Raw genomic sequence first — 24,248 nt, 5'->3', positions numbered from 1 at the left:
TCAGTCTTCTCCTGAGTACCCAGGCCACAGAAAACTCTTTAGACATTGTCCTCACCCAATTACATTTTTAAAGGACTCATTATCAGAATGGAAGTCCAATCATTTGAAAGAAGCAGCAATGTAAGGCAGCAGGAGAAGGAACATCCCTGCTTGTTAATCATTTGTTCTCTGGCTTATCATGAAAATGCATGTGTTTAGTTCCAGGTCACACCAAACGGATGATCTGGCCATATCTGTAGAAAAATCACTGTCTCTGTATAATATCACAAGTCCTGGGTAGGAATGCTATAATTCTGGGAGTCTAGACAGGCTTCCAAGAGGAAGAGACAAATACAATGAATGTAAAGTCAGACCCAGTGCAAAACTGAATATGCCACTCAAGTCACTCTCAATATGAGAGACTCAAGTCTCTCATGGTGACATGTATCCCTGCCACCTGTTTCATGTGGATGCGGCCATAGATGTGTAAGGGCAGGTCCATTCTTCATACCTTCTTTCTTGATACTTAAGGGATTGTCTTAAAGAACTCCTAAGTGGAGCAGAGATTAAGACGCCATTTTAATTCAGTGGTAAGGTTATAGCAGAGCCTGTTTTCAGCATTTATATGGTCTCCATTCTACACCTGCCAAGTGGAGACACTTTATTTATATTTTATTAGTTAAGTTACAGATTGATCTTAATGATGACATTTAGTGTCAAGAAATATTTTCTTGTGTATGAAATGCATTTTCGTGGTCACTTCAAATGCAATCTACTTAAACAAATGCCACAAGGCAGAGTGTAAAGCAGCACTTATATAAAAACACTGTGGATGTGGATAAAAGTGGCTGTGCACTGTCTGTGGCAGCTTGAAGACTTTGGCATAAGGATGCCCTCTCCTAACTCAGTATAAACCAGACAGAGACTGAATACCTAATAAATCCGCACCCAGTGGAAAAAGCAAACCCACTCCCAGGACTAACTTTGACGACGTCACGGAATAAGTTTTCTAATAAAAACGCATCTACTCAGAATGTTTTTTTTAATAACTTCTATTTTAAAAAATTCATTTTGAGCAATCAGTGATACCTTTCCAGCTGACTCATAGTTACACGATTTCCACTACAATTATCCAAAATGAGTAGCCCAAGAAGATAAAAACCTCTGGGGCACAAAGGAATGGTACAGCACACGCACGACAGATCTGTAAACCATTTTCTGCTCCGTTTCCACCCTAGAGGAGCCACTGAGGAGGCTTTTGTCACCCCTTGTCAGGGAAGCTTTTGTGAAGATCCCCCGCTAATCTACATGCACAGAGCAACAGAGTAGCATTAAGTTAATGCACACATCCCTAGCTGGGACAGACTGTCATGCCAAGGTGACACACATTCAGGAGAACTGCTGTGGTCCCACGTTAATGCACACATCCCTAGCTGGTACAGACTGTCATGCCAAGGTGACACACACTTAGGAGAACTGCTGTAGTCCCACTGCTCTGCAAACAGCATAGAGGGGACTTGGGGGTGGTAGATGACTGACAGACACATTTGTCAACAATTCATATCCTAAAGGACCAATATCCTTTCTGATACATCTCAACACTATCATCGCTTATTAAATAATTACAGCTCATTCACATTTCTGTTTGTGATTTCTTCCATGACAGCTTGGTTTTACAGAGCAAATTCAGAAGAAAGTCTTTGATTCTTTTTTGTAAATATCTCAGATGTTCACAACTGGGAGAAGTTGGCTTAAGATCTCAATCCCCTTTTGACTTCTGGAGACTTCTGCTAAAGTCAGGATTATGGGAAATGGGCCTGGATGTGACAGTTTCCCAAGCTTACTCACTCCCAGACAGTGTCTTGCACCTCTGATACCTACTTGATGTGGATGTGGCACAGATGGGAAGGCCTAGTGGAAGCCCTTAGTTCATACCCACCTTAAGAACATTAAAGAATTCATTTCAAGGGGACTGCTAAGTGGTCCTTAGAACACAAGGGCTTCTCCAAGCTTGGACACTAACCTATCACAAAACTCAGCGACAACTCAACCTCTGGATTTTGCCTGAAGAAGACTGTAGCATCTGTCTTATGTAAAGGAAGCAAGGTAGGGATAAAAGAGGACTTATTTTGGAAGGCTGCTGCCTATGTGCAGGGCAGAAACCAGACAGGCACTTCCATACATTGATAATGGCTGACCTGGGCCATAGCAATCAGCACTCCGCCTTGGTCTCACAGCAAAGCTCAAGACAAGCTGGCACTAGAACATGGAACCACAAACATACTGGGTTCTAGTGTTCTGTAGTTGTTTAGGCAATGGAGGTGGGATGGAAAGAGCCATGAACAAGAATCTTCCAAGACATTAGTAAGTGCCCAGCTCAAGCAACCAATAACAACTGCTGTGGTTGTCATTAGGATTCATGGAAAACCTTCCAAAGAGTCCGGAACCCCATACTCTGAGAGACACACTCACCACACTCTTCCCTTTCTCAAGCTTTGTGCACTCTACACAATCACTCACATCCAAAATGATATGTGTGAACTTGTATAAGCTTCTTCTCTAACCCTCCTTGCCCAGGTTTAGCTGCTAGTCAGAAATCATGAGCCAAGGGATTACAGCTCTAAGATAGAGTCATCCGCTACAAGAATGGAGCTCAGTATCCAACTAGCCAGAGGAAGAAAAGCTATATATTGTTAATATGTAGCTTATATAGGTAAGGTAGGACCATGTTCACTAAATAGAAACAGAACTGTTTTTTCCTTAACCAGACACAAAAGTACTGTCTCCCTAACCAGAAACAGAAAATAGGCCCCTTCGCAAATGGGACGCTAACCCTCCACCTTAGTTAGAGGCAAGACTACTTTATCAGACACCTTGGATTTACACCTACCTGCCAGTCGGACCCGATCCAGATGCTGAAGCTTCAGCAGGATCTGAAAGCCCCAGAGCACTGCCCTGTCAGCATCAGCACCAGCCTTCAATCTAACTTATTCTAAGAAGGGTTACAGCAGAACAGCATGATACTTGCTTTGGCTACAAGCCACACTCCATCCATTCTACCAGGAGGCACTTTCCTAGTTCCCATGCAAGTGTGTACAGAGTACACAAGAGCCTGATTGCAGGGGAGCCCCCAGGCACACTGGAGCCCACTCCCAATCTTGCTAGAGGGGTTCAGATTTCACTGACTGGTAACACACAGCAATGTTTCCAGTTCCTGAGAAAGTCACAGTAAGAAGACATCAAGAGTGCAATGCTGGAAAAGGCAACTTAAATGACAGCCAATTCACATGGAAGCCTGTTATTTTCTAATTCATACCTATGATAGCCTAAACTTAAATGATATATCCCTAGTCAAGGAAAATCTGAACATGGCATGGGCTGCAAGTCAGAGACAAAAAAGTACACAGTTGCACTAGACAGAAATATACCCAGTCCGCAACTGGGCTATAGTCTACCTTCTGAGCTCCCTGCCTACTTCACCCACACGATACCCCCAGTTGTGAAGCCTATACACAGGGACTCAGAGCCCAGGCTAGTGTGGTTGTGCAACCAACCCTATTTGTTGCTTCTCCCCATTTGTTCTCTCCCTGGATATGTGGAAAGGATCGGGGTCACACACCAATGAAGACCAATGAGACCTTCCTGCTGACAGGGTGGAAGACGGGGTCCCACACCAATGAAGACCAATGAGACCTTCCTGCTGACAGGGTGGAAGACTACAAAAGACTCTGTTCCTTCAATTAAGGAAGCTTTCTTTTGTTTTTCCCTCTCCTGAGAGGCCATCCAGCAAGGATAGCTAAATTGATGTGTACTTGATATAATTACGTGGTAATGAGGAAGCACACATGGGCCTCAGGGCAAATGTAGCCAAAGGATACCATTTGGGGGGATGGAGCCGACAAATTCTGCACACTAGCCACCATGACACAGAATTAAAATGACAGTGACCTTTGAAATCTGATAGAATGTTCTTGAAATAAATCGTTTTCTACAAGTAATGACCCAGTGTGAGAGAAACAACTAGAATACATTTGGTAGACAATAAAATTGCTAAAGTAGATTACCTCAATTACTTTTTAAGGTACTTCAAAAAAATGTTATCAAAAGTACTTTCAACATAAATACAAAGAAAGAAACCACCAGAAGAGTGAAGTCTTCGTAGAAAACACACATCTTTGACAAAAAGTGGGACTGACAAGAATCCCAGCACCAAATGTTTTTGTCTCTGACACAATGAATGGATAGTTTCCTCTTTCCCGACAGATGCTCTAGAACTATGGAAAAATCAGAATAGACTGTTTCTCAAGAAAGAAAGTTCGTGTCCCTGTGGACAGGAGAGGAGTGATGTGACTGGTGTGTGGGGAACATGGCCTTCTTGGAAAGACACAAGCCTGTGTCTCTGGGCACTTACAATGAGTTCGGAATCCCGCCCCATGGAAATGACCGTCCTGTTCACAGTTCTGAGAAGTTTCTCCATGATGATCTGGACATGCCTCTGAGTCGGTCCCTGGAGGGAAGAGACACCACAGATAAAAGCCAAGAGCACAGACCGTCCTGGTCCCCCACACCCAAGCACTTGTCATGGAACCCAGCTGCTCTGTATAGAGTCAATCAATTATAAGCCTTAACGAGATGAAAAATGGTTTTTGTCAAAGGCAAATGCCTTCCTGAAGAAAACTCGAGGCCTTTTATTAATTATAGCCCATTAATGATAATTTGTTACATAATCGTAGCAAATTAATTTAAGCAAACCTTAAAACTAAGAGCAAATCCATTTAAACAATATAATGTTTATGATCCCTGGTGAGACCGCCAATTAGTCTTCCAGAGACGCTTGGCCATCTGTAAATGGAAGGCAGGCAGATAACAACGCCGACTGCTCTGTGTGTCACATCCCGATAACTTAACTGCTACATAAAACAGAATGTTTTAGTACCAGGGCAGCAAATTATCTAAAATTCACAGTGCCATGGGGAGAATTTATTCCCTTGTTTAATATGAAATGGGATTGTGGACTCTCTTCCATGCACATGGCTTGAGTAGGCAGGCACCTGAGCAATCTCTGTGCAGTCAAAAGCTCTTCTTTGAGGTTGCCCTACAACCTCTGGCTTTTCTCTGAGAAATGCAAAGGGCCTGGCCTGGGAGCAATGGGGCTGGGCCTGAGGAAGACATCCAAGCCTTGGGTAAGGGCCACGCCACTGAGGAAGCTGCCTCATCATCCAGCAAAGATTGTATCTGATCCTTTGAGCACAAACTATGCAGAAAGGGATAGTCAATCGTCATTGTCAACTTTACTCAATTAAGGAATACCTAGGGCATTAGTAAGGTAAAGAAAGCTTTGATTAGCTTTCCACAGAGGATTAGCTGAGAAGGAAAGACACACTCTGAGTATGGGTGGCAGTAGTTCATGAAATAGAGTCCTGGACCGAATAAAAAGGGAGAAAGGAGAAAGCCACATGAACACTAACACCCATCCATCCCCCTTTTCTGCTTCTAGATTTGCCCAAGTGGAAGCAAGCAGTCTCCTGTAGCTACAGACTGACCCTGGTCCAGCCCTCCTGTTCCCTTCTCCCTGCCTCAATGTTCTAGATCCTCTGAACTGTAAGCCAAAATTAACTTCTCCTCATTTAGTTGACTCTATCAGGTCTTTAGTAAAAACAAGAAAAAAAAGTAAAAAATTCAGAGTGAATGATCTACTCCTGAAAGGAAGAAACAAACAGGAGAAAGAGAGAGAGAGAGAGAGAGAGAGAGAGAGAGAGAGAGAGAGAGAGAGAAAGAGAGAGAGAGATTATATGTGTGTGTTTGTGTACCAGGAAGGCATCTAGGTCATACAGGAAAGAGTTCAAAACAAGCCTTGTTTACTTACAATCCTGACTAGAACTGAGGGTACCAACAGGCAAGGGGAACCCTAAGCACGCTGGTGAATCCTAGGCACACTGGGGAACCTTAGGCACACTGGGGAACCTTAGGCATACTGGGGAATCCAAGGCATACTGGGGAACCCTAGGCACACTGGGGAACCCTATGCACACTGGGGAACTCTAGGCATACTGGGGAATCCTAGTCATACTGGGGAACCTTAGGCATACTGGGGAACCCTAGGCACACTGGGGAACCTTAGGCACACTGGGGAACCTTAGGCACATTGGGGAACCCTAGGCATATTGGGGAACCCTAAGCATATTGGGGAACCCTAGGCATATTGGGGAACCCTAGGCACATTGGGGAACCCTAGGCACATTGGGGAACCTTAGGCACACTAGGGAACCTTAGGCACATTGGAGCCCACCCCCAACCCTGCTCATGCATTTAGTCTCCGATTACTAGTAACATACAAAGGTATTTCTATCCTGATGTCAGACACACCAGAATAATCAATGACATTACCTAAGTGTATACTTAACATGTGCACAAAAGGACAGGGTATGCTGGTGATGGGAAAGAGTAAGTGAAACATTCATATACATGCCTAAACCAGATTCAGAGTAGAGAAATAAAATACCACTGGGATAAAAACAAGATTTAGAAATACAAGAAGGAGTTGCAAAGCTCAAGAAGCACTAGACGCTTTTACCTGTGGGGAACAGGGCAGAGAGCTTCAGGAAGCACAGATAGCTTCGTTCATGTATTACTTAACAAATGCAAGCACTATAAAAAAGAAGGGTAACCTAACCACCCTGCCAAGCCTTCGCCTGACCTGAAGGATGAGAACTTTGGCCAAGGGAAACATAGGAAAACAAAGACTGGGTTTCAATTCAGAAGGGTGAATGCTGCAATGCAAAAATGGCACACACATAAATGAACTCAAAGATAACAGTCTACAGGAAGGCTAAAAGTAAAGACCATTGCTTTTTCAGAAGGAAGTTCTGTTTGTAGCATGTGTCCAAGGCTTAGCCTATGTTGGGTGATGCTGTCCATGGTATGATCTCCATGACTCACCACATCCTTCCGGTATAGCACCTCCAGGATGTTGCTGAGCAGCTGGCAGCATGCCTCCAGATCCTCCTGCCTCTCCAGGTGGTACTTGAGCTGGTCTGTCATCATGGGGAGCAGGATCTCTCTGCAGTCTGGATAGAATAGGATTGTCAGTCAGTGGGAAACATCATGGAATCCCTCAGCTCTGTAAGAAAGCTGTGAGCCCTCTCAAAGGTCTGATTCATAAGGTGTGGAATGGAAAGGAACACCCACATAGGCAAATGGATTGATGACTAGGAAGCCATTTCCACTGCTGTCAATCATTCACAGATGGTACCTGCATGCATGTGCAGGTCTCTGTGTAAACAAAAGTCACAAACATGCTTGTCACATATAAACACACATATGCACATCCCCCACAGTTGCACATGTGATGCATCTTTTACCTTAACTCATTGATTTTGCAACATTAAAAGGAGTACATCCTCCAACAAAAACTACCCTAACTGCAGATTTCCAGTCTTTTCAATAAATCAAGCAGGCAAGATAACCATCTTTAGTGAAAGAGCTCAGCCCTGGAATGGGACAATCCTGCCCAGCCCTTCCTCCTAAGACAAGCTCTCTGGAGTAGGCTAAGGAGGCAGGATGAGAAAACAAAAACCAGTGGCAGAGAAACAGGAATGTGAACAGAACCTTGGGATTTGAGGATGGCATCATTGTAGTTTAGTTAGGAAGACAGCAAGAATTAAACATGAACAGCAAAACAACATGGACTCAGGTTAAGGATGAAAGGAAATTCCTAGCTGTCTCTTCCAGTTTGGAAATTCAGCTGACTCCTGGCAGCATCCACTCTCCAAAATGGCCCGCCTGTTTACAGTCCCTTGTTCTGACACCAGTGCAGCCATTTTTGCCTCCTTTAAGATGCAAAGCAGGTGAGCACAGCAGAGCTCTGCAACAGGAAATAGATGTAGCTGGTTTTCAGGATTGTACACTTTAGGATTTACAACATTAATGATACATAAAAGCATGTTTGCATTAATGTCTTTTTATGGAAGGAAAAGGAAATCACACACAACAATGAAAGAGCTCTTCCACATATTCAGAAACACACTCTGAACTCAAAAGCACACACTGAACTTTCCCAAGGACAACAGTTTAATGAGAGATGGGAGGAAGTCTCTTCCTGCTCAAGGCAAGGAAGAATCAGAAATAAATAACACAAGCCCCTCTGCCCTATGGTCTCCCAGTGAGACACATGTAGATAGCACAATCAAGGCATTCTCAAATTCTACTTGGGTCTTCTCGCTAGAGAGAGTCTAAGAGGAATTCCATGTTTCAGAAGAGGTATGCCCCAGTGCGTGTATACATGATAATTAATTGTCACTGTCAACTTGACAGGATTTAGAATCACCTCAACAACACACCTCTGGATTGTCATTGAGGGTTTCTCCAGAGAGCTTTAACTAAGGATGGCAGACTGACTCTGATTATGGGAGGTGCTATAGGATGGGGTTGGTCCAGGCGTGAATAAGAAAGAATACATTTTAAAAGCAGCTGAGCCAGGATTTCCTGCCTTTTGTTTCCTGTTCTGTTTAAATGTGATGTGGTAATGAGTGGCAGCCAAAGCTGGCTCTGGCACACAGGCCAAAAGAAACCCCTTAATCCCTTAGGATGACTCTTGACAGATATTTGGTGATAGAGATAAACAAGCAAACAAACAAACGAAAACCTAAGTAATCCAAAATGAATACTTGGCTTCCCTGTTGACACAAGATTTTCATAATCAACCTCTGTGCAGATGTTAATGCATAAGATAGGCCAGCACTCCTGGACATGACACTAGGAGCTGTCTTGAATCCTGCAGAAAGCCAGGTGCAAAGGGGGCAGTACAAAAGGGGACAGTTCTGAGCTGGGAAGTTGCCCCTTTGTGTCTGGGTCTCCAGTGTCAGGAAGACATTCTAATTCCCCACTGTCCCACCTATCCCTGCCAATGATCCCATGGAAGAAATGAAGTATTTTGCTGATAGGACCATGCCCTTTGAGCTTAAGAGACATACTCTAATATGCCAAGGTATGCTGCCACTCAAGATGTAAGAACTGTCCAAAGAGAGACTGTCTAAGGGAAACAGTACAAGAAAATGACCCCTGGAACAGGCTATCAACAACAACCCACCCCAGATGCCTTTCCTATAGAGCTTATATGTTCACAAGCTATAACCACCTTTATTTACACTACATCTGCTGCCTTGAGCCATATGTAACACCTAATGCACAGCAACCCTTCAGACCAGTACTAAGAATGTTCCCATGGAGAACAATGCCCAAGCCCTGCCATTCATGAGGAGAACGCGCCAATCCAATACCTCCAGCTGAGCCCTCTTTAACTTCTGCTGGGAAAACATGACCTCTATGTGCCCAACTCAACATGGAACAAGCCTTGAGCTGTGCCTGTCCAACATTAGATGTACTATCCATGTAACTGCCACCCTTCTGGAGGTCACATGAATTTCCAAAGTATGTCAGAAGGAAAGGGCAGAGTTGCTAAGTCAGATGTCCTCAACCTGTAGCTTTTGACCCCTTCACAGGGGTCGCCTAAGACCGTGAGAAAAACCAGTTATTTACATTATGATTCATTGCAATAACAAAACTACAGTTATGAAGTATCAATGAAAATAATTTTATGGTTGGGGGTTACCACATGAGGAGCTGCATTAAAGGGCCATAGCTTTAACCACTGTGCTAAACATAATAAGAAGAAAGCCTTGTGAACTGGCCAGCACTGGCTGGAGGACGGATCTGTCTCTGAATGGTTCAGTGAGAGCTGGACTTTAGCCTCTGGAACCAGATGTCCCAGCCTAAGTCCTGGCCTTACAGCCCTGGTTATCTGGTGTGCTGGAAAAGCAATAGTGGACTACCCTGTTCTCAGAGCTAACTGAGTGTGCTGCTTCCATTTGTCAGTATTACCTCCGGGCGAAGGAGGCAATTCTGAACCTTCATCTCAGGCAGGGAGATACTGCCCACCATGGTTGTTCCCTTGTGGGAGCGCCCACCAGTAGGTCTTATCAACTTCAGTTGGCTGTTATGCTCTGTGTCTTGGTGAGAAGCAACTCCACTGACAGTTTGTCATGTTTAAAACTATTTTAAGCTGGTCTTGGAGCCTCACATCTGTAATACCAACACTCAGGAGGCTGTGACAAGAAGACAATTGTGAGTTCAAGTCTGCCAGGGCTACTTAATGAGATCCACACTAGCCTGGGTTACATTGGGGAGAGAAAATGGAACAGAAATATCCAAGAGCAGAACAATTTCCTTCACTTACGTCCCCGAGAAAATAAAAAGTCATTGGCTACGCTTCCTGACAGATGAGTGTCAAGCTGTGCTGGGGAAATGGGGAAGAGAATGTGATTGTGCAGACAGAGGGAGATGGTGGCTCAGGAAGGACGACACAAATCACTCTCCGCGGAGGCTCTAGGAAAGGGCCCCAGGCCCAGCACCAGCACCATCATAAAATTGCCTCTGCATTCAGCTCCACATCTGAACAGAGATGGACAGATCCACCAGATAAAGCAGGAGGTTTGTCAGACATCCCTGAAGACCAGAAGCCATACTGTTCAAACCAAGGATCTGGGGCAGGCTTCCAAGAATTTAGTGTGGCTTACAGCATTGTCCACCACTGTGCCATCAGAAACCCACTAAGCAGCCTCAATAGAAGAAACCCAATGTCCCCACTATCTGTTGGGGACATATGCCAGAGCCATAAGCAAAGGAGTCATGATCTACACCTACAGGTCCACGTTCACAGATCATCAAAAATACTGACTGCGTTAACTCTGCTTCTTTGCACTGGACAGTAGACTCTTGAGAGGAGAGTTTCCTGTTCAATAAAAGAAATAATCTCAGCATATAAACCGAGGCCTGAGCGTGTGTGTGTGTGTGTGTGTGTGTGTGTGTGTGTGTGTACGCACGTGTATTACTTTATCTCCCTTAGAGGTGAGTTAGTTACTATGGACCACCATACACATTCATTTGACCTGTGAACCACAGCAATTCACACCTGCTAAGTGGTGAAGAAGGCCTTGCCATCCACAGTGTCCCAGCCCCAACCTTCTGAAGGACAAACACCCTTAACAAGAATGCTTCCATCATACAGGCATTCTGGTTTTACTAGATGGTTTCCAAGCCTGTCTGGACAATAGCGAACAGCTGAACAAGAGGGCATGCTTGTGTGTTAACTTGCTTTACTTTGCAAGTAGATGCGGACAGTAGGAAGACTAAAGTGCAGGCAGATCTACTGTCCAGTAGTGTAGCTAGCCCTTAATGAATACTAGCTGTTTAAATTATAATTTTTATAATTTGTATTATTGTGTGTGCAATTTGAATTATGAAAGGCCAGGCTCTTTGAATGAATATGCACCAGGAAAATTAATGCCTTACAGTAACCTTAGATTGGATCTACCCACACAGTAGCTATTCTGCTGCCTGCTCCCAAAGAACAGAATAATGTAAGTATTATAAAAACTCCTTTATTATTTGCAGGCAAGGTGTATCAACATACATCAGACTAGACTACAACTCACAATACTATCTCAGTTACCTAAATATTGTAGTTCTAAATACATACCCACACCATATTTATCAAACAAACAAACAAACAAACAAAGCTTCATATTTAATGGGTCATTTCCTGACCTGTATTTCAATCTATAGTAGTTAAATGTTCTAAAATGTTAAATTATAGTAGAGCATAAAAGTAAATGCTACATCATGGCTGGAAGAACACACCTATAGGAGATTTTACAACCTCCGGTGGCCATGACAGAAGTCTCCAAAACCACACAATGGGTATTTCAACTAGACATGTGCAATATCCTTTCACAAGGACAGAATATCATATCCAGAAAACCAATAAAACAAAATAAATAGCCTGAATCTGTTCCCAGCACAATTTTAAAAAAAAAAAAAGCTTACATTAAAGGAAAAATACATTTATTTTACATGTTTCAAATCAACCATTGACATATAGCCTCTGGAAAATCCTGGAATGCCTGCCCACAAGACTGATAGACTCTGATTCATGCTGTGAAATTCTTAAAAAGGCTTTTGATGAGCTATTCCATATACTTAAAGAAAAATGAAATCCTAATGCATACATGCACATAGAACATTTAAAACAGGACAGTTATTTGGGGAAGGGGGAGAGAATTAGCAGGATGTGAAAGGGGACAAGAGGGTAATAGGAAAGTAAATATCAGTGAAAATATGTGACATGCTTGAGAAACATATCACTGCAAAACTCATTATCTTGTACAACAAAATTAATTCTAATAAAATTAAAAATAAAAACAAGAACTGCTTCTATAGCATGTAAGAGGCCATTTGTTCAATCACAGCACAGAAAAGGAAACAAACCAAGACAAAACAAAGGAACATAGAAAACAAAAAAATTAAGGCTGGAATGCAGCCAGATTAGTAGAATGCCTGTCTAGCAATCCTGGAGGCCCTGAGTTCAATCCCCAGCACCATAAAGAAACAGATATGGCTGTTCACACTCGCAATCCCTGCATTTGTGACAAAAGGGTGGAGAGTCCGAAGGTGAAGGTTATCTGTACTATACTGAATTCATGGCTAACCTGGGCTATGTGAGCTATTGTTTTGAAACAGGAAGAGGAGTGCTACCAGCTGTGAAAAAAGGAAACTGGGGCATTGCTACTAACAGGGTAGCACTGGAAGTAAAGAATATGAGACCACTCTGAATGAACTAAGAAGAAAAAAAACCTGAATTGTATATTTTGAATTGTATGCAAATGTATCTTAGTAAAAATATCTTAAAATTTGAAGACTAATTGAAAATGATAACAGCAATTAAAGTCCAGCAGCCCCTCTTTGGATCTGGGACACATCAGCTAAATGCTCCCGGTATGCTATTTTCCTGTCTCCACAATGGCACTGCACTTGCTCACCTCCCGGTTTACCCAGAAAACTAAAGATACCACTCTTGAACTTAGCAGACAGTGAGCAGGAGTAAATACCAGCTCTTACAAAGAACACAAGCGGACAATACAATGTCTCCTCAAGAAAACATGCCCTAAGACCTCACAGCTGCATGGGCCAGTATGCTGGTCCCTGGACATGAAGTGAAATTGGTGCATCCAAAGGGTAGAATTTATCATGGATTTAATTTGCTTATTATTTGAGATTCTCATCTATGTATCCCAATATTCCCTCCCTCTCCTCACCTATAACAGCTGTCTTTCCTAACTTTATATCATCTGTCCTTTTATGATGAGACTGGACACCATCGCGTTGTATATTTGAATGTATAATCATCAGGTCATGGAACACTTAGGACAAATTAGGAAGTTTGGTCTTGTTGGAGGAGGTGGGGCCCTGGGAGTGGGCAGTGAGGTTTTAAAAGCCTGTACCAAGAAAGACAACCCCGCCCCCTCTCTCTCCAGATCTCGATATAAGCTCTCAGCCCCTCCAGATTTGCCATCATGCTTCCTGCCAAGATAATCATGGACTAAGCCTCTGGAACTGTAAGCAAGCCTCCAATTAACTGCTTTATTTAATGAGACTTGCCTTGGTCATGGTGGTTCTTCATAGCAATAGAACAAATGACTAAGACACTAAGTACAATTAGCACTTTCCATATGTTCATAAAGATATGGGGCACCATTAGGCCAAAGAAAACCTGCCAGTGACCACCCCCTCAAAGAATGTCTCACTCCAACAGCTAACAATTTTTAACACACCCTCAGTAAGGGGTGAGGGCTGGAGACCATCTCTCCCATTAATAGGAGAACTTTGACTTATATTAATACGACAATACCAACCTTCTACATAAGGTGTACCCACTAGAACAATAGTAGCACAACTGCTATGCAGTAATTAACTGCATTCTGATTAGATTTGAGGACTGTTCAGCAGGAGGGAATTTCATGTCTAGCACTGTAAGTCTGGTCAAAAGCCCTTGGTTGTATAGGTAACAGGCCCTAGGGCAGACTATTCTATTCCTATTTTGCTAAATGGTCATCTTGTCAAACTGCCTTCTAAATGTGTATGTTTACAACCATAGAGCTGGATTTAATTTTAATAAATGAATTGCAAGTTCAGATGTTTAAAAGTGGTATTTAATCTAGTTACTGCAAACAACTATTAAGAAAAATAAATTGTATTGTACATTGAAGACTAAAGATCCAGGGTCTCCAATAGAGTAAGAATTTAGCATTTAAATTGTGCTATAAGTCACAACACAATGAACTTCTCAGACTCGGCATGGATAAAAGAATATAAAGCATAGCATTAGTGAATTTTAGATAGAATTCAGACTGCAATGACATTTTGGATAAAATATATGACTGACTTACATTGCTTCAAACTACATTTGCTGAGGACTAGGGAATTTAAAATCACATCCAGGGCTCATTGTCTTATTTCTGTAGGAAGCACAGGCTAAGGATGTAAGAAAGCAGATGAGGAGGAGCCCCTACAATTCTTCACTTTAATGAATGAAGCTGATTCAAGGCCACAGCTTTCTGATCACTCGCCCTCTCACAGGGGTCCCAGGACTTCTTCATGCCTGTCAGTATCCACTGGAGGCATAGCAGCAAAAAGCATTGCTGCCATATTTTATTCTGCCATATTCAGATACCAAGGAAGGAAACTCAGCCCAGAACCCAGGCCAGGGGAAGGCATTGCTAAGGACCCACATTCTATACAAATAGACATGAGGATGACACCAACCACCTTACATGCACTCCCTTGTCCACGTTCTATGATGATCATAGACTCAAATCATTCAACATCTGCTCATCTGCAGCTGTGAGGGCCAAAGCGAGGATGATTAATGCTCTGGTAATAGGCACAGAGTAAAAAATATTAATCTTTATAAAAGGTATTCAACAGGCATCATCGGCTTATAAATGTCCAAGCAGAATATCCGTCTATAACCCCATTACAGCTCTACATTAAAATAAGACACAAAAATGAGAATGAATTTGTCCATTTAAAGCATTCATTTTTATGAACACTGAGTAATGTGCTTCTTAATTTTTAGTTCGGTCACATTAAACAAATGATCCATAAAGTGCATTTAATAACCTTGTGTGTGCTGCATAGAACCGAAAGCCAGAATAACACTTTTAATGAGAATTAAACAGTAAGAGCCATATTAATGGGGAATGCTTGCTATTCATCTTTTATAGACAATCATCTTGTTTCCCTACCATTTAGGAACCCTGTGCCTGTGTTTCAATATGCTCAAGTGATTTTCTCCATCTACATGAGTCTTTAAACAGCAGTGGCTCAAAGACTGTATCTGTACTAGAAGGGGTGGCACACAGAAGCCATCTACTGATCTCCAGACTGGCCAGACATAGGTTCCTGGACTATGGTGACAGATACAGCCAGCAACTGTACTGCTAAGCAAAAGCTGAGCTGGGATTAGCCACCACACTTCAAGTCAGAGAACTTGGTGATAAAAGACCCATGCCTGTGCACATCCATGTGGGCATATAAAAATGTCAAGTACTAAACCATCTCCCCCAAAGTAAATTTTAAGTAAGAAGTTATGAAGCTTGCAGTGGCAGAAGAAGAAACTACCAACAAGCCACCCTTTTAGAATGTTGTTTGCAGATCTGCAGGACTGAGTATACACAGATATCTAGTCCAACATTTCCATTCCTGACAGCTGGGCAGCACCTCGTAAAGTATTCTGGTCAGAACAGTGCCACTTGCCTGTGTGCTAAAAGGATCAGAAATGTGGCAATCTGTGATTCAGCCTTGAGGTACCTAATGTTATGGAATTTTAATTGAGAGGATGACAGAGCAAGTAAGAGGCTTTAGAAATTGGAAAGACGAGCAGAGAGGCATGAAGACTGTCAAACAATGGGGAGCAAACCTCAGTGGGTAATGACAATTACTACCCAATCTGATGACCAGAATCCTATCCTCAAGGCTCATAAGGTTGAAAGAGAGAACCCATGCTTACAAGTAGTCCACTAGACTCCCACATACTGTAGCATGCATCCGTGTGCACACAGAGAAGGATAAATAAATGTAAAACAATATATTTTAAAACCTGGCCAAATGTAAGACTCCTGTGTTTGGGCATGAGACCTTGCATAGAAGCAGAAATGTTTATGAAGAGCATTGGGCAGTAGACCATCTTGACCTTTGAGACTAGTGGACCTTTGAGTTCTAGTGGAATTGCTGTAGGAATGATGTCTCCTCAGGGGATGGGAAAGAAAAACCAATGGAAAGGCTACAAAATGAGCACACATAAATACCCCCAAAAAGCATAGACTGAAATAGGACAGAAGGAAAGATTGCGTGGGAAATCTGGTCATGTGAGCAGTCTACTGTCTAAGTGAAGAGTAGCAGGTCAAAGAGGAAAACTGTTGGTTTGACAAGGATGTCCACAATTCTGCTCCCCTGAGGAAAGAATCTTATCATATAAGAGAAGAAAACAGACACAAGATCCATGGTCTGGAGGTGGTGGGTGGGGTGGTACATGCTGCTAGCTGATCTAGTAGATGGCCCGACACAGCACTTAGTCAGAGTGGTTCTGAACACATGCCATTCTTAGTTGCTCTAGCAAATAGAGATGAGTGTTAAGAACATGGAGATGAAGGCAGTTCACTCTGGAGGAAGGTCTGTGCCCTTAGTGATAGATTTATGTAACAATGGCTGTTGCAGAGTAGAGTCATGACACAAAATCCTGGCAGGCACAGACTTTTTACTGTCCAGGACAACATTTGATAACAGTAAGAGCTGAACTTTCAGGCCTAGAAAGAATCAAGTTTTCCAGGTACCTAGTAATAGCATGACTAGGTACGAGACAAATGGGGACAGCCACTTCTTAGACTGCTCTTCCTACATCTAAATAAAAGAACAAAAACAGGAGCCTAGCAACAGTGGGTTCAAAGTAGGGGTAACAGAGGCTTATATGTAGATTAATAACACCATAAAGAGCTGATGGTTCTAGCACTCTGTTCACAAACTATAACCCCCAATACTGCCACCCCACAAAAAGAGAAAAGAAATACTATTAAAACCCTGTGGACATATGAAAACACTACTGTATGATTTATTTATGCTTAATTTACAGATGTGTTCATTTATCCACTTATTTGTTATTTTTTTTCCTTTCTTCATATAGCATTGAAGTAAATTCAGCTTTCAGAGAGAATTATTCATGCAGTGCGTGTGAAATAGTTTAAGGGGTGTGTAGTTGATGGATCTGAATCAAGCCAGAGCCTTAATCAGCACCATGGTGCTGGACAGCTCCCGGCTTGGGCCTCTGCTTACACACAGAGCTTCTTATTTAACTCCAACACCCTCATCAGTACATTGAGTTAATTAGTTTTTTCCAACTCTACAGTTGTATGTTTATGACTCTGAAGTCTCTCAGAGGAATCAAACTTGATAACCAAAAGTCCTGAGCACTTGGTAGGTGATCTATAAATTATGGTGGACTTCAAATGGGTATAATTAAGAAATTTCCGTATTCAATAAGCTATTTCTAAAAGTGTGTACTGCTATTGTAACAAGTGGCCTCTGGACAAACACATATAATGAAAGACACAGAGAGAGACCTACAGAGCAAGGCATGGAAAAGGTATTGGATGACAGATAAAGATTGAAAGTTTCCTTCAGGCATGGGGGTTGGGTAGAAGCTTGAAAGAGAAAGGGATGTTTATATTCCAGCATTATTTAAAAGAGTTAGTCTTCAGGGTTCGCAGCTGGCAACATTCATTAGAAGTCATCAGCACAGCTATCTAATTAAAGTGTTCCAGAATGCCTTATGAGTGGGACATTAAGTGACTGTGGCAAAATTAGCCCCAACCCCAATTTTTCCTCTGTGTACAACATCTATCAAGTTAACGAAACTACTTGAAAATAGCTCAGGGTTTAAGATTTGGTTTTTCACAGAAGAAAAACTCAAGAAATACTGTTTTGATTTGTTGATGGATCAAAGCATTAAAACAATATATTTTACTACATTCTGAAGACACAGTTTCTCGTATGTATAACCTAAAGCAGCAGAAATAGATGAACAGGGCAGTTTTTAGAGATAGATGCTTTCTATGTAGGGTCTGGCTACTGTGAAGAGAACTCTGACTTCAGTATTTCCTAATCTCAAAGTCCTGTTAAGTATGTGGGCATGGCCCAAGGCCTTCGAAAGAGTGCTATAACTAATGCTTCCACCATTAGCAAAGAGTTTTACTCCGTTTGATCACTGGGAGAATTATTCACCTTGAAAAGAAGAATGAAGCACATCATTTAAACTCCCTGGCCCTGCATATTAAAGAGGCTTCCTATTATTCAAAACTGAGGACACATGAGTTTGCACAGGGCAGGTGAGCACTGTTGGACAGGGATTCTGCCCCTAGTTTGATTTCTGTAGCTGTGATAAAGGACTCTGTCACCATGGAACCTGGAAAGAACAGGAATTATTTAGATTACACTTGCAGGCCACAGACCACCACTGAGGGCTCTGGGGCAAGAACTCAACACAAAATTGCTTGCTATTCCATCCAGCATTACCTGAGAGTAGGATAGGGTCTATCTGCTAAAGGGAAGGAAGGGCTATAAGATGGCCCAGGTTTGAGAGAATGGCTCCTTTCCCTCTCCTGCTCACAGCAAGAGTCCAGCCACCAGGAAAGCAATAGCCACAAAGAAAGCAAAGCCCTGCCAAGGAATAATAGGTTTACAACCACCAGGGTATTAAAACACTACCAAGACCAAGACTTGCTACTACACTCGAAGACAAATATGGTCATTCGTGAGTCATCCAATCTCACACTCCCCTCTAAAACCAAACAGGCACAGATACAAGAAAAAGCATGTGTCCAGCTCTAACATGAAACCTGTCAATTGCCAAGGTCCCTGCAGGATGGGAAAATGAAAAAGCTATGTCTGGTAAAACAGGGAAACTGTTCCATGTTAATCGGAACACGCTTCCCATCATCTAAGATCCAGAAGAGCAAGCATGTGTAGACAAGGAGAAAGTTCCAAAGGAACCTCCATTTACTCAAGACTCCCAGCAAGCACAGAGGACTCTTGACTAGGCTACACATTGATGCTAGCCAGGTAGATTCACTTTATCCCAACTCCCATACCATCAACATAAAAAAAAAAGTTGGGTGGGCATAAATCCTATACTCAGTGTTCCGACGTTTGATTTAATTATACTAGAACTTTTCATTTCTGTAATAGGATTTAAGCTTTAATTTTTCCCAGCTTTTGTCAGATATGTGGGCAACAACATAATCACATGGAACAAAGCCACAAATGCACAAATTATGAGACATTGACCTTTCCCTCTCTTTGTATCTTGCTCTGAAAATCTGCTCAAGCCACACCGCAGATGATATTCAAGAGTCGTCATTCTGCGCAGCACATAATCTGTTTAGCCAGCTTTCAAGTAGGCAAGTCACATCAGAGACCAGGCTCGGAAGCCATTACCGCCCATTCATTGGCTCTCATGCACAGCATGCTAATGAGCCAAAGGCCCTTCACCTCAGCATAGGAGCAAACAGGAGACATCCAAGGCAGATGCTGGGGGATGGGTGGGGCATGCCAGCATAAAAACTAGACCTGGAGTACATCCTCAGTCTGGAACCATGTCTTTCACGGAGTAATTGCTACCTATGCAGACATTGCATAGTCTGTGATTAGCGTCAGAGTCTGATTCTGAGTTCACTGTTATTGATGCTGGGTAGTGGGGATAGAAGTACATATTCCAGCCTTCTTTCTACATTTTAATATTCTGGTAATTCCCTCCCTTTTTTCCACCTGAAAATATACTGAATCCAGAGGTGTGTCCATCCTCCCCCATGTGGCTTGACACCATGAAATCCTTAAGCCAGAACAAAATACAACAGAGAACAAGGCCAGTTTCATAGAGCACAACCCTCCTGTGAACATCTATCTCCTGTTGGAACCCAACAAACCCCCACTAGGTACATTTTCCCTTTCCCTGTCTGCAAATGGGAGAAGTGGTGAGAGAAAGCAGAAACAGCTGGTATGTCACTAGCCTGGGCCCACAGGAACTTGTGGGTGAGAGTACACAGCTCACTACGGTAAAGCACGGCTGCTGTGGCTATGTACTGTCAAGTTACCGTTCACATGCATGCTGACCATAGTACCAGGCCAGACTTCAATGGCTGGAAACACAGCCACTCTGATGATCTACACCCCAGACAACACAGTGCTCACACATCCTCCACATGATGGCTCAGCTTAAGCTGCCACGGAGTACAATTCCTGACTGGCGACAGATATCACAACCCCTGGAGAGTGTAAATCTTTAAGTCTGGCCACCATTCTGAGAAACTTGGAACACATCTTCAAGACTGCTTGAAGCTGTCTTCCCAGAAAACAATCCTAATTAGTGCCCAAAGTGAGTCATTTTCTTGTTCTCAGCTTGGTTCAGAACTGGAGGCAATTTAGGCTGAAGCCCAGCCTTTGCCCTAGGGCTCCCTCAGTGGCCTCAAGAAATTCTATCACTGGTGCACTGGGAACACTCTGCAAAGGTGTAGCACATTCCATAAAGCAGGCAACAAAGCCGACTTCTACAGAGTTCTAAGGATCAGGACCCAAGACGGAGAAGAGAGCTTGAAAACCACAGCTGCCATATCTCATCGGGAAATGTCCTGACTTTAAATATTTATACAAATGTGGCATGGACTACTTTATAAAAGTAATGGCATCTTTGTGAGAATAGACCAGCTAGAAGATTTCAGCTGTTCATCTTTTCCCAACAAGAAGAGAAGACAGCAGTTGGCTGCTTGGGAGGACAGGGCCTGCAAATGAGAAAAATGGTGTCTTTTGGTGCTATCCTAACTCAGAAAGGTTCTTACCCTCAAAATCCATAAATAGCAGAATTTTCATACTGGTCAAAGCATTCTAAAAGGCTTGAGGGCAGCCACTCAGTGGTCAGAACACAGTTAGGAGGCTGATTATAACAGAGACTGCAGATGCTGATTGGCTGCAATATGAGGAGCTCCAGACTGATTTTGTCTTGGCCTACTGGATTTTATATTGGATTTAAATACTTCACACATGTCACTTATTAGGCTGGGTACAACTTGCTGTAGACATGAAAATTCGAGGCAGGGCTTAGAGAGATGGCTCATTCAGTAAAGTGTTTGCCTTGGCAGCATGAGGACCCAGCAGCCACATAAAGAGCTGGGCAAGGTCACACTTGCCTAAGAATCCCAGAAGTGGGACAGAAAGGTACCTGGGGGCTGATGACAAAATGTAACAAAAGAAACAGGTTTCATGTTTGGTGAAAGACTGTCTCAAAAGCTAAGGTAGAAAGTGATGGAGGAAGATGTCTAAAGCTGACCTTTGCACTCATATATCCAGATGCATGTGCACACATAGACACACACACACACACAAACACACACACACACACACTGGCCTTTGCACTCATATATACAGATGCATGTGCACACATAGACACAAACACACATACTCTGACCTTTGCACTCATATATACAGATGCATGTGCACACATAGACACACACACACACACACACACTGACCTTTGCACTCATATATACAGATGCATGTGCACACATAGACACACACACACACACACACACACACACACACACTGGACTTTGCACTCATATATACAGATGCAAGTACACAAACACACACACACACACACACGCACAGTCAAAACTAAGCCACTATATTTAAAATAATGGATTATTTTAAAGGTTAGTATTAACTCATTTTAAACTCAAATCATTTATTTATACATTGCTTGGTTCAAAGAAGACCCGAGACAGTGCATGAAAACAAGACTCAGAAAAACAAGAGTGGAAATAAACAGGACAGCTAAATAGGAAGAGGCAGTCAGTCATCCAACAGCCAGATGGAGATGAGCACCAGGCATGAGCCGCAGGATCCCTTCAAGATTCCCAGGAGCTGAAGAAAGAGAGAACGTTTTAAGGGGAAGGAGGATTTCACTCAAAACATATCCCTAGGAGAAATTCTGCTTTAAATATTTGTGACTAAAGATTGCATGTTTTAGGTATTTATTCAACAGGAGCCACAAGTTTGGGGAAAAAACAAACAAACAAACAAACAAACTCAAAAGATGTGTGACTAAGGTCTTGACACTCAGCGAAGGTTGAGGACATTTCACAGGCACTTTATAGCTGATGCTCACTGACTGCTTGGAATCCAGGAGCTGTGGCCAGCAGGATGGACGGATTCACATCAATGAAAACCCGGAGCTAGCAGATGAGGCCAGAAGGGTGTGAGGGAGGGGTTCTTAGACATGGTTGCTTGGCTGGGGCTGGGGAGACAGCCTAGTCAGCAAAAGAGCTTGCTAGACAAGCTAAGGACCTGAGTAAAATACTCCAAAGTCCACAGTAAAAACCTCCACACAGTGGCATGGTTTTTAACCTAGTACTGGGAAGGTTGAGAAAGGTAGATGCCTAGGGCCTGCCAACCAGCCAATCTAGACAAGTCAGCAAATTCTAGGCCAGCAAGAGAACCTGACTGAGATGGGAGTAGACAGGACCATGAGCAACAGCACCCGAGGTTGACCTCTGACCTCCACACACATGCATACACATGAATATAAAGAAAAACATAAATACCTACCAACCTACCTACACACACACACACACACAAATACATAATAATCTTATGGTACCTATAAAAAGACTCTGACAGAGGTATGAGCAAATCTACAGCAAGGTAATTCACACTTGCTTATAGTCCAGATAACGGCTTTGGGCAGAATTTAATTGAAACCCACTACAATGGCCGCAGAATTTCTGCGGATGGTTTGGAATGGGTCATCATGGCCTCTGTACTGTGGTCTGGCAGGGATTTCTCTTTAACATTTTAATACAATTCAGATCAGGGTAACAGCTTAGAGCCTTTTTATGTTAAAATCCCTTTAGGTTCTAAAAACTTAAATACTTTTTGGGGACACATTCTTGCTACATAGCCCAAGCTGGTCTACAGTATACAACAATCCTCCTGCATTGGTTGCCTAAGTACTATAACAATTTTTCATCTGTAAATCTAATTTTAAAATTCATGTGAGTATCCGTACAAGCATTATTCTCAAACTGTAATGTTAGAATTAATATACAAAGGAATTTAAATGTGTGTGTCTCTCTTTCTTCTGCTATTTTTCCATATGGTTCTTTTAGATACTTCTGCTTGTTCACTTTGTCAACTTTATATAATTTTGTTGTGGTTGTTAGTTTTCAAAGTCTCTCACATAGCATGGACTAAAACTCACTATGTAGCAAAGAATGACTTTGAACTTATGAGCCTACTTCCTTTACCTGCCACGTGAGAAGAATTCACAGCAGTATACTATGACATCTGGTAAAATAATTTTATTATTCAAAGTTGCATAGAACTTTTTAAATTTCAGTTAAGCTCTTGAGCTCTGAGACTGTAGAAGTGGGAAGTAAAAAAATAGAAACACAGAAAAGATCCTTTATAATCCGAGTTACTCTGGGAGCAGCCTCAACAGAAAACGTTTCTCCAAGATGGCTAACAAAAATGTCAAAGTTCAGCAATGTAATTGGGAGCCTTAACTAGTTCCACAATATCTTTATTAACATAACACAGACGTAACTCCAGAAACAAGTGTGTCTGTATTCTGTATTACTCTGTCTCACCAAACTGTTGATGAAGTTAAAGCTGAAGTTGCCTTCTGGACTGTGAGCAAACAGGCTTGCTCAGATTTCATGGCTGGGCAGGGCTATGTTGGCCTGTGTTGAATGTTTATGGAACTTGCCATCCCAGCACATGAAGGGTGATGACTGCAGGCTGTGAGTTCTAGGCCAGCCTCTCTGGGAAACCAAAGTAAGTGTCATCAAAGAATCAATACACAGGAGACTGTAACTGTGATATGGCTTCCTGTGTATCAAGAACAAAAATGTCAGGTTGAGTTTTTCCTTTGGGGAAAAAAAGTTGTGAGAAAGGTATGAGATTTCTCAGCTTTCTTAAGAAAACCATGAAAAATTGCTCAAAATTAATAAATTAAGAAAAATAGAGGAAATATTTCCAGGTGCAAATTAAAATGTATTTGTCTTCATATATTCTATTGCAAAGACTACATATGTGGGTGTAATGGTTGATTTCCATTGTCAACCTGACAGTTTACAATCAAAGGAGTCTGGGTATGAGGCTATTCTGTGATTCTCAACCTGTGGGTCTCAACCCCTTTGAGGGGGTCAAACAACTGATTCACAGGCGTTACATATCAGTTATCCTGTGTATTTGGTATTTACATTACAATTCATAGCCACAGCAAAATTATAGCTATGAAGTAGCAACAAAAATAATTTCTTGGCTGGGGG

General features: G+C 42.4%; 1 protein-coding gene across 2 annotated transcripts in view; it reads right to left on the bottom strand.

The window, feature by feature from the left end:
• Dock1 (dedicator of cytokinesis 1) overlaps positions 1 to 24,248 on the bottom strand; it is a 506,850-nt gene that overhangs the window by 285,516 nt on the left and 197,086 nt on the right. For both annotated transcript variants that reach the window (XM_031388636.1, XM_031388635.1), the window contains exons 26-27: positions 6,919 to 7,046; positions 4,391 to 4,486 (exon numbers count right to left, since the gene is read on the bottom strand). In XM_031388636.1, coding sequence (XP_031244496.1) covers positions 4,391 to 4,486; positions 6,919 to 7,046 — 224 coding nt within the window. The remainder of the gene's footprint in view (positions 1 to 4,390; positions 4,487 to 6,918; positions 7,047 to 24,248) is intronic.

This window comes from Mastomys coucha, unplaced genomic scaffold, assembly GCF_008632895.1.
Source record: "Mastomys coucha isolate ucsf_1 unplaced genomic scaffold, UCSF_Mcou_1 pScaffold21, whole genome shotgun sequence".
Lineage (NCBI taxonomy): Eukaryota > Metazoa > Chordata > Mammalia > Rodentia > Muridae > Mastomys > Mastomys coucha.
This window is presented reverse-complemented; position numbering and strand designations above follow the sequence as displayed.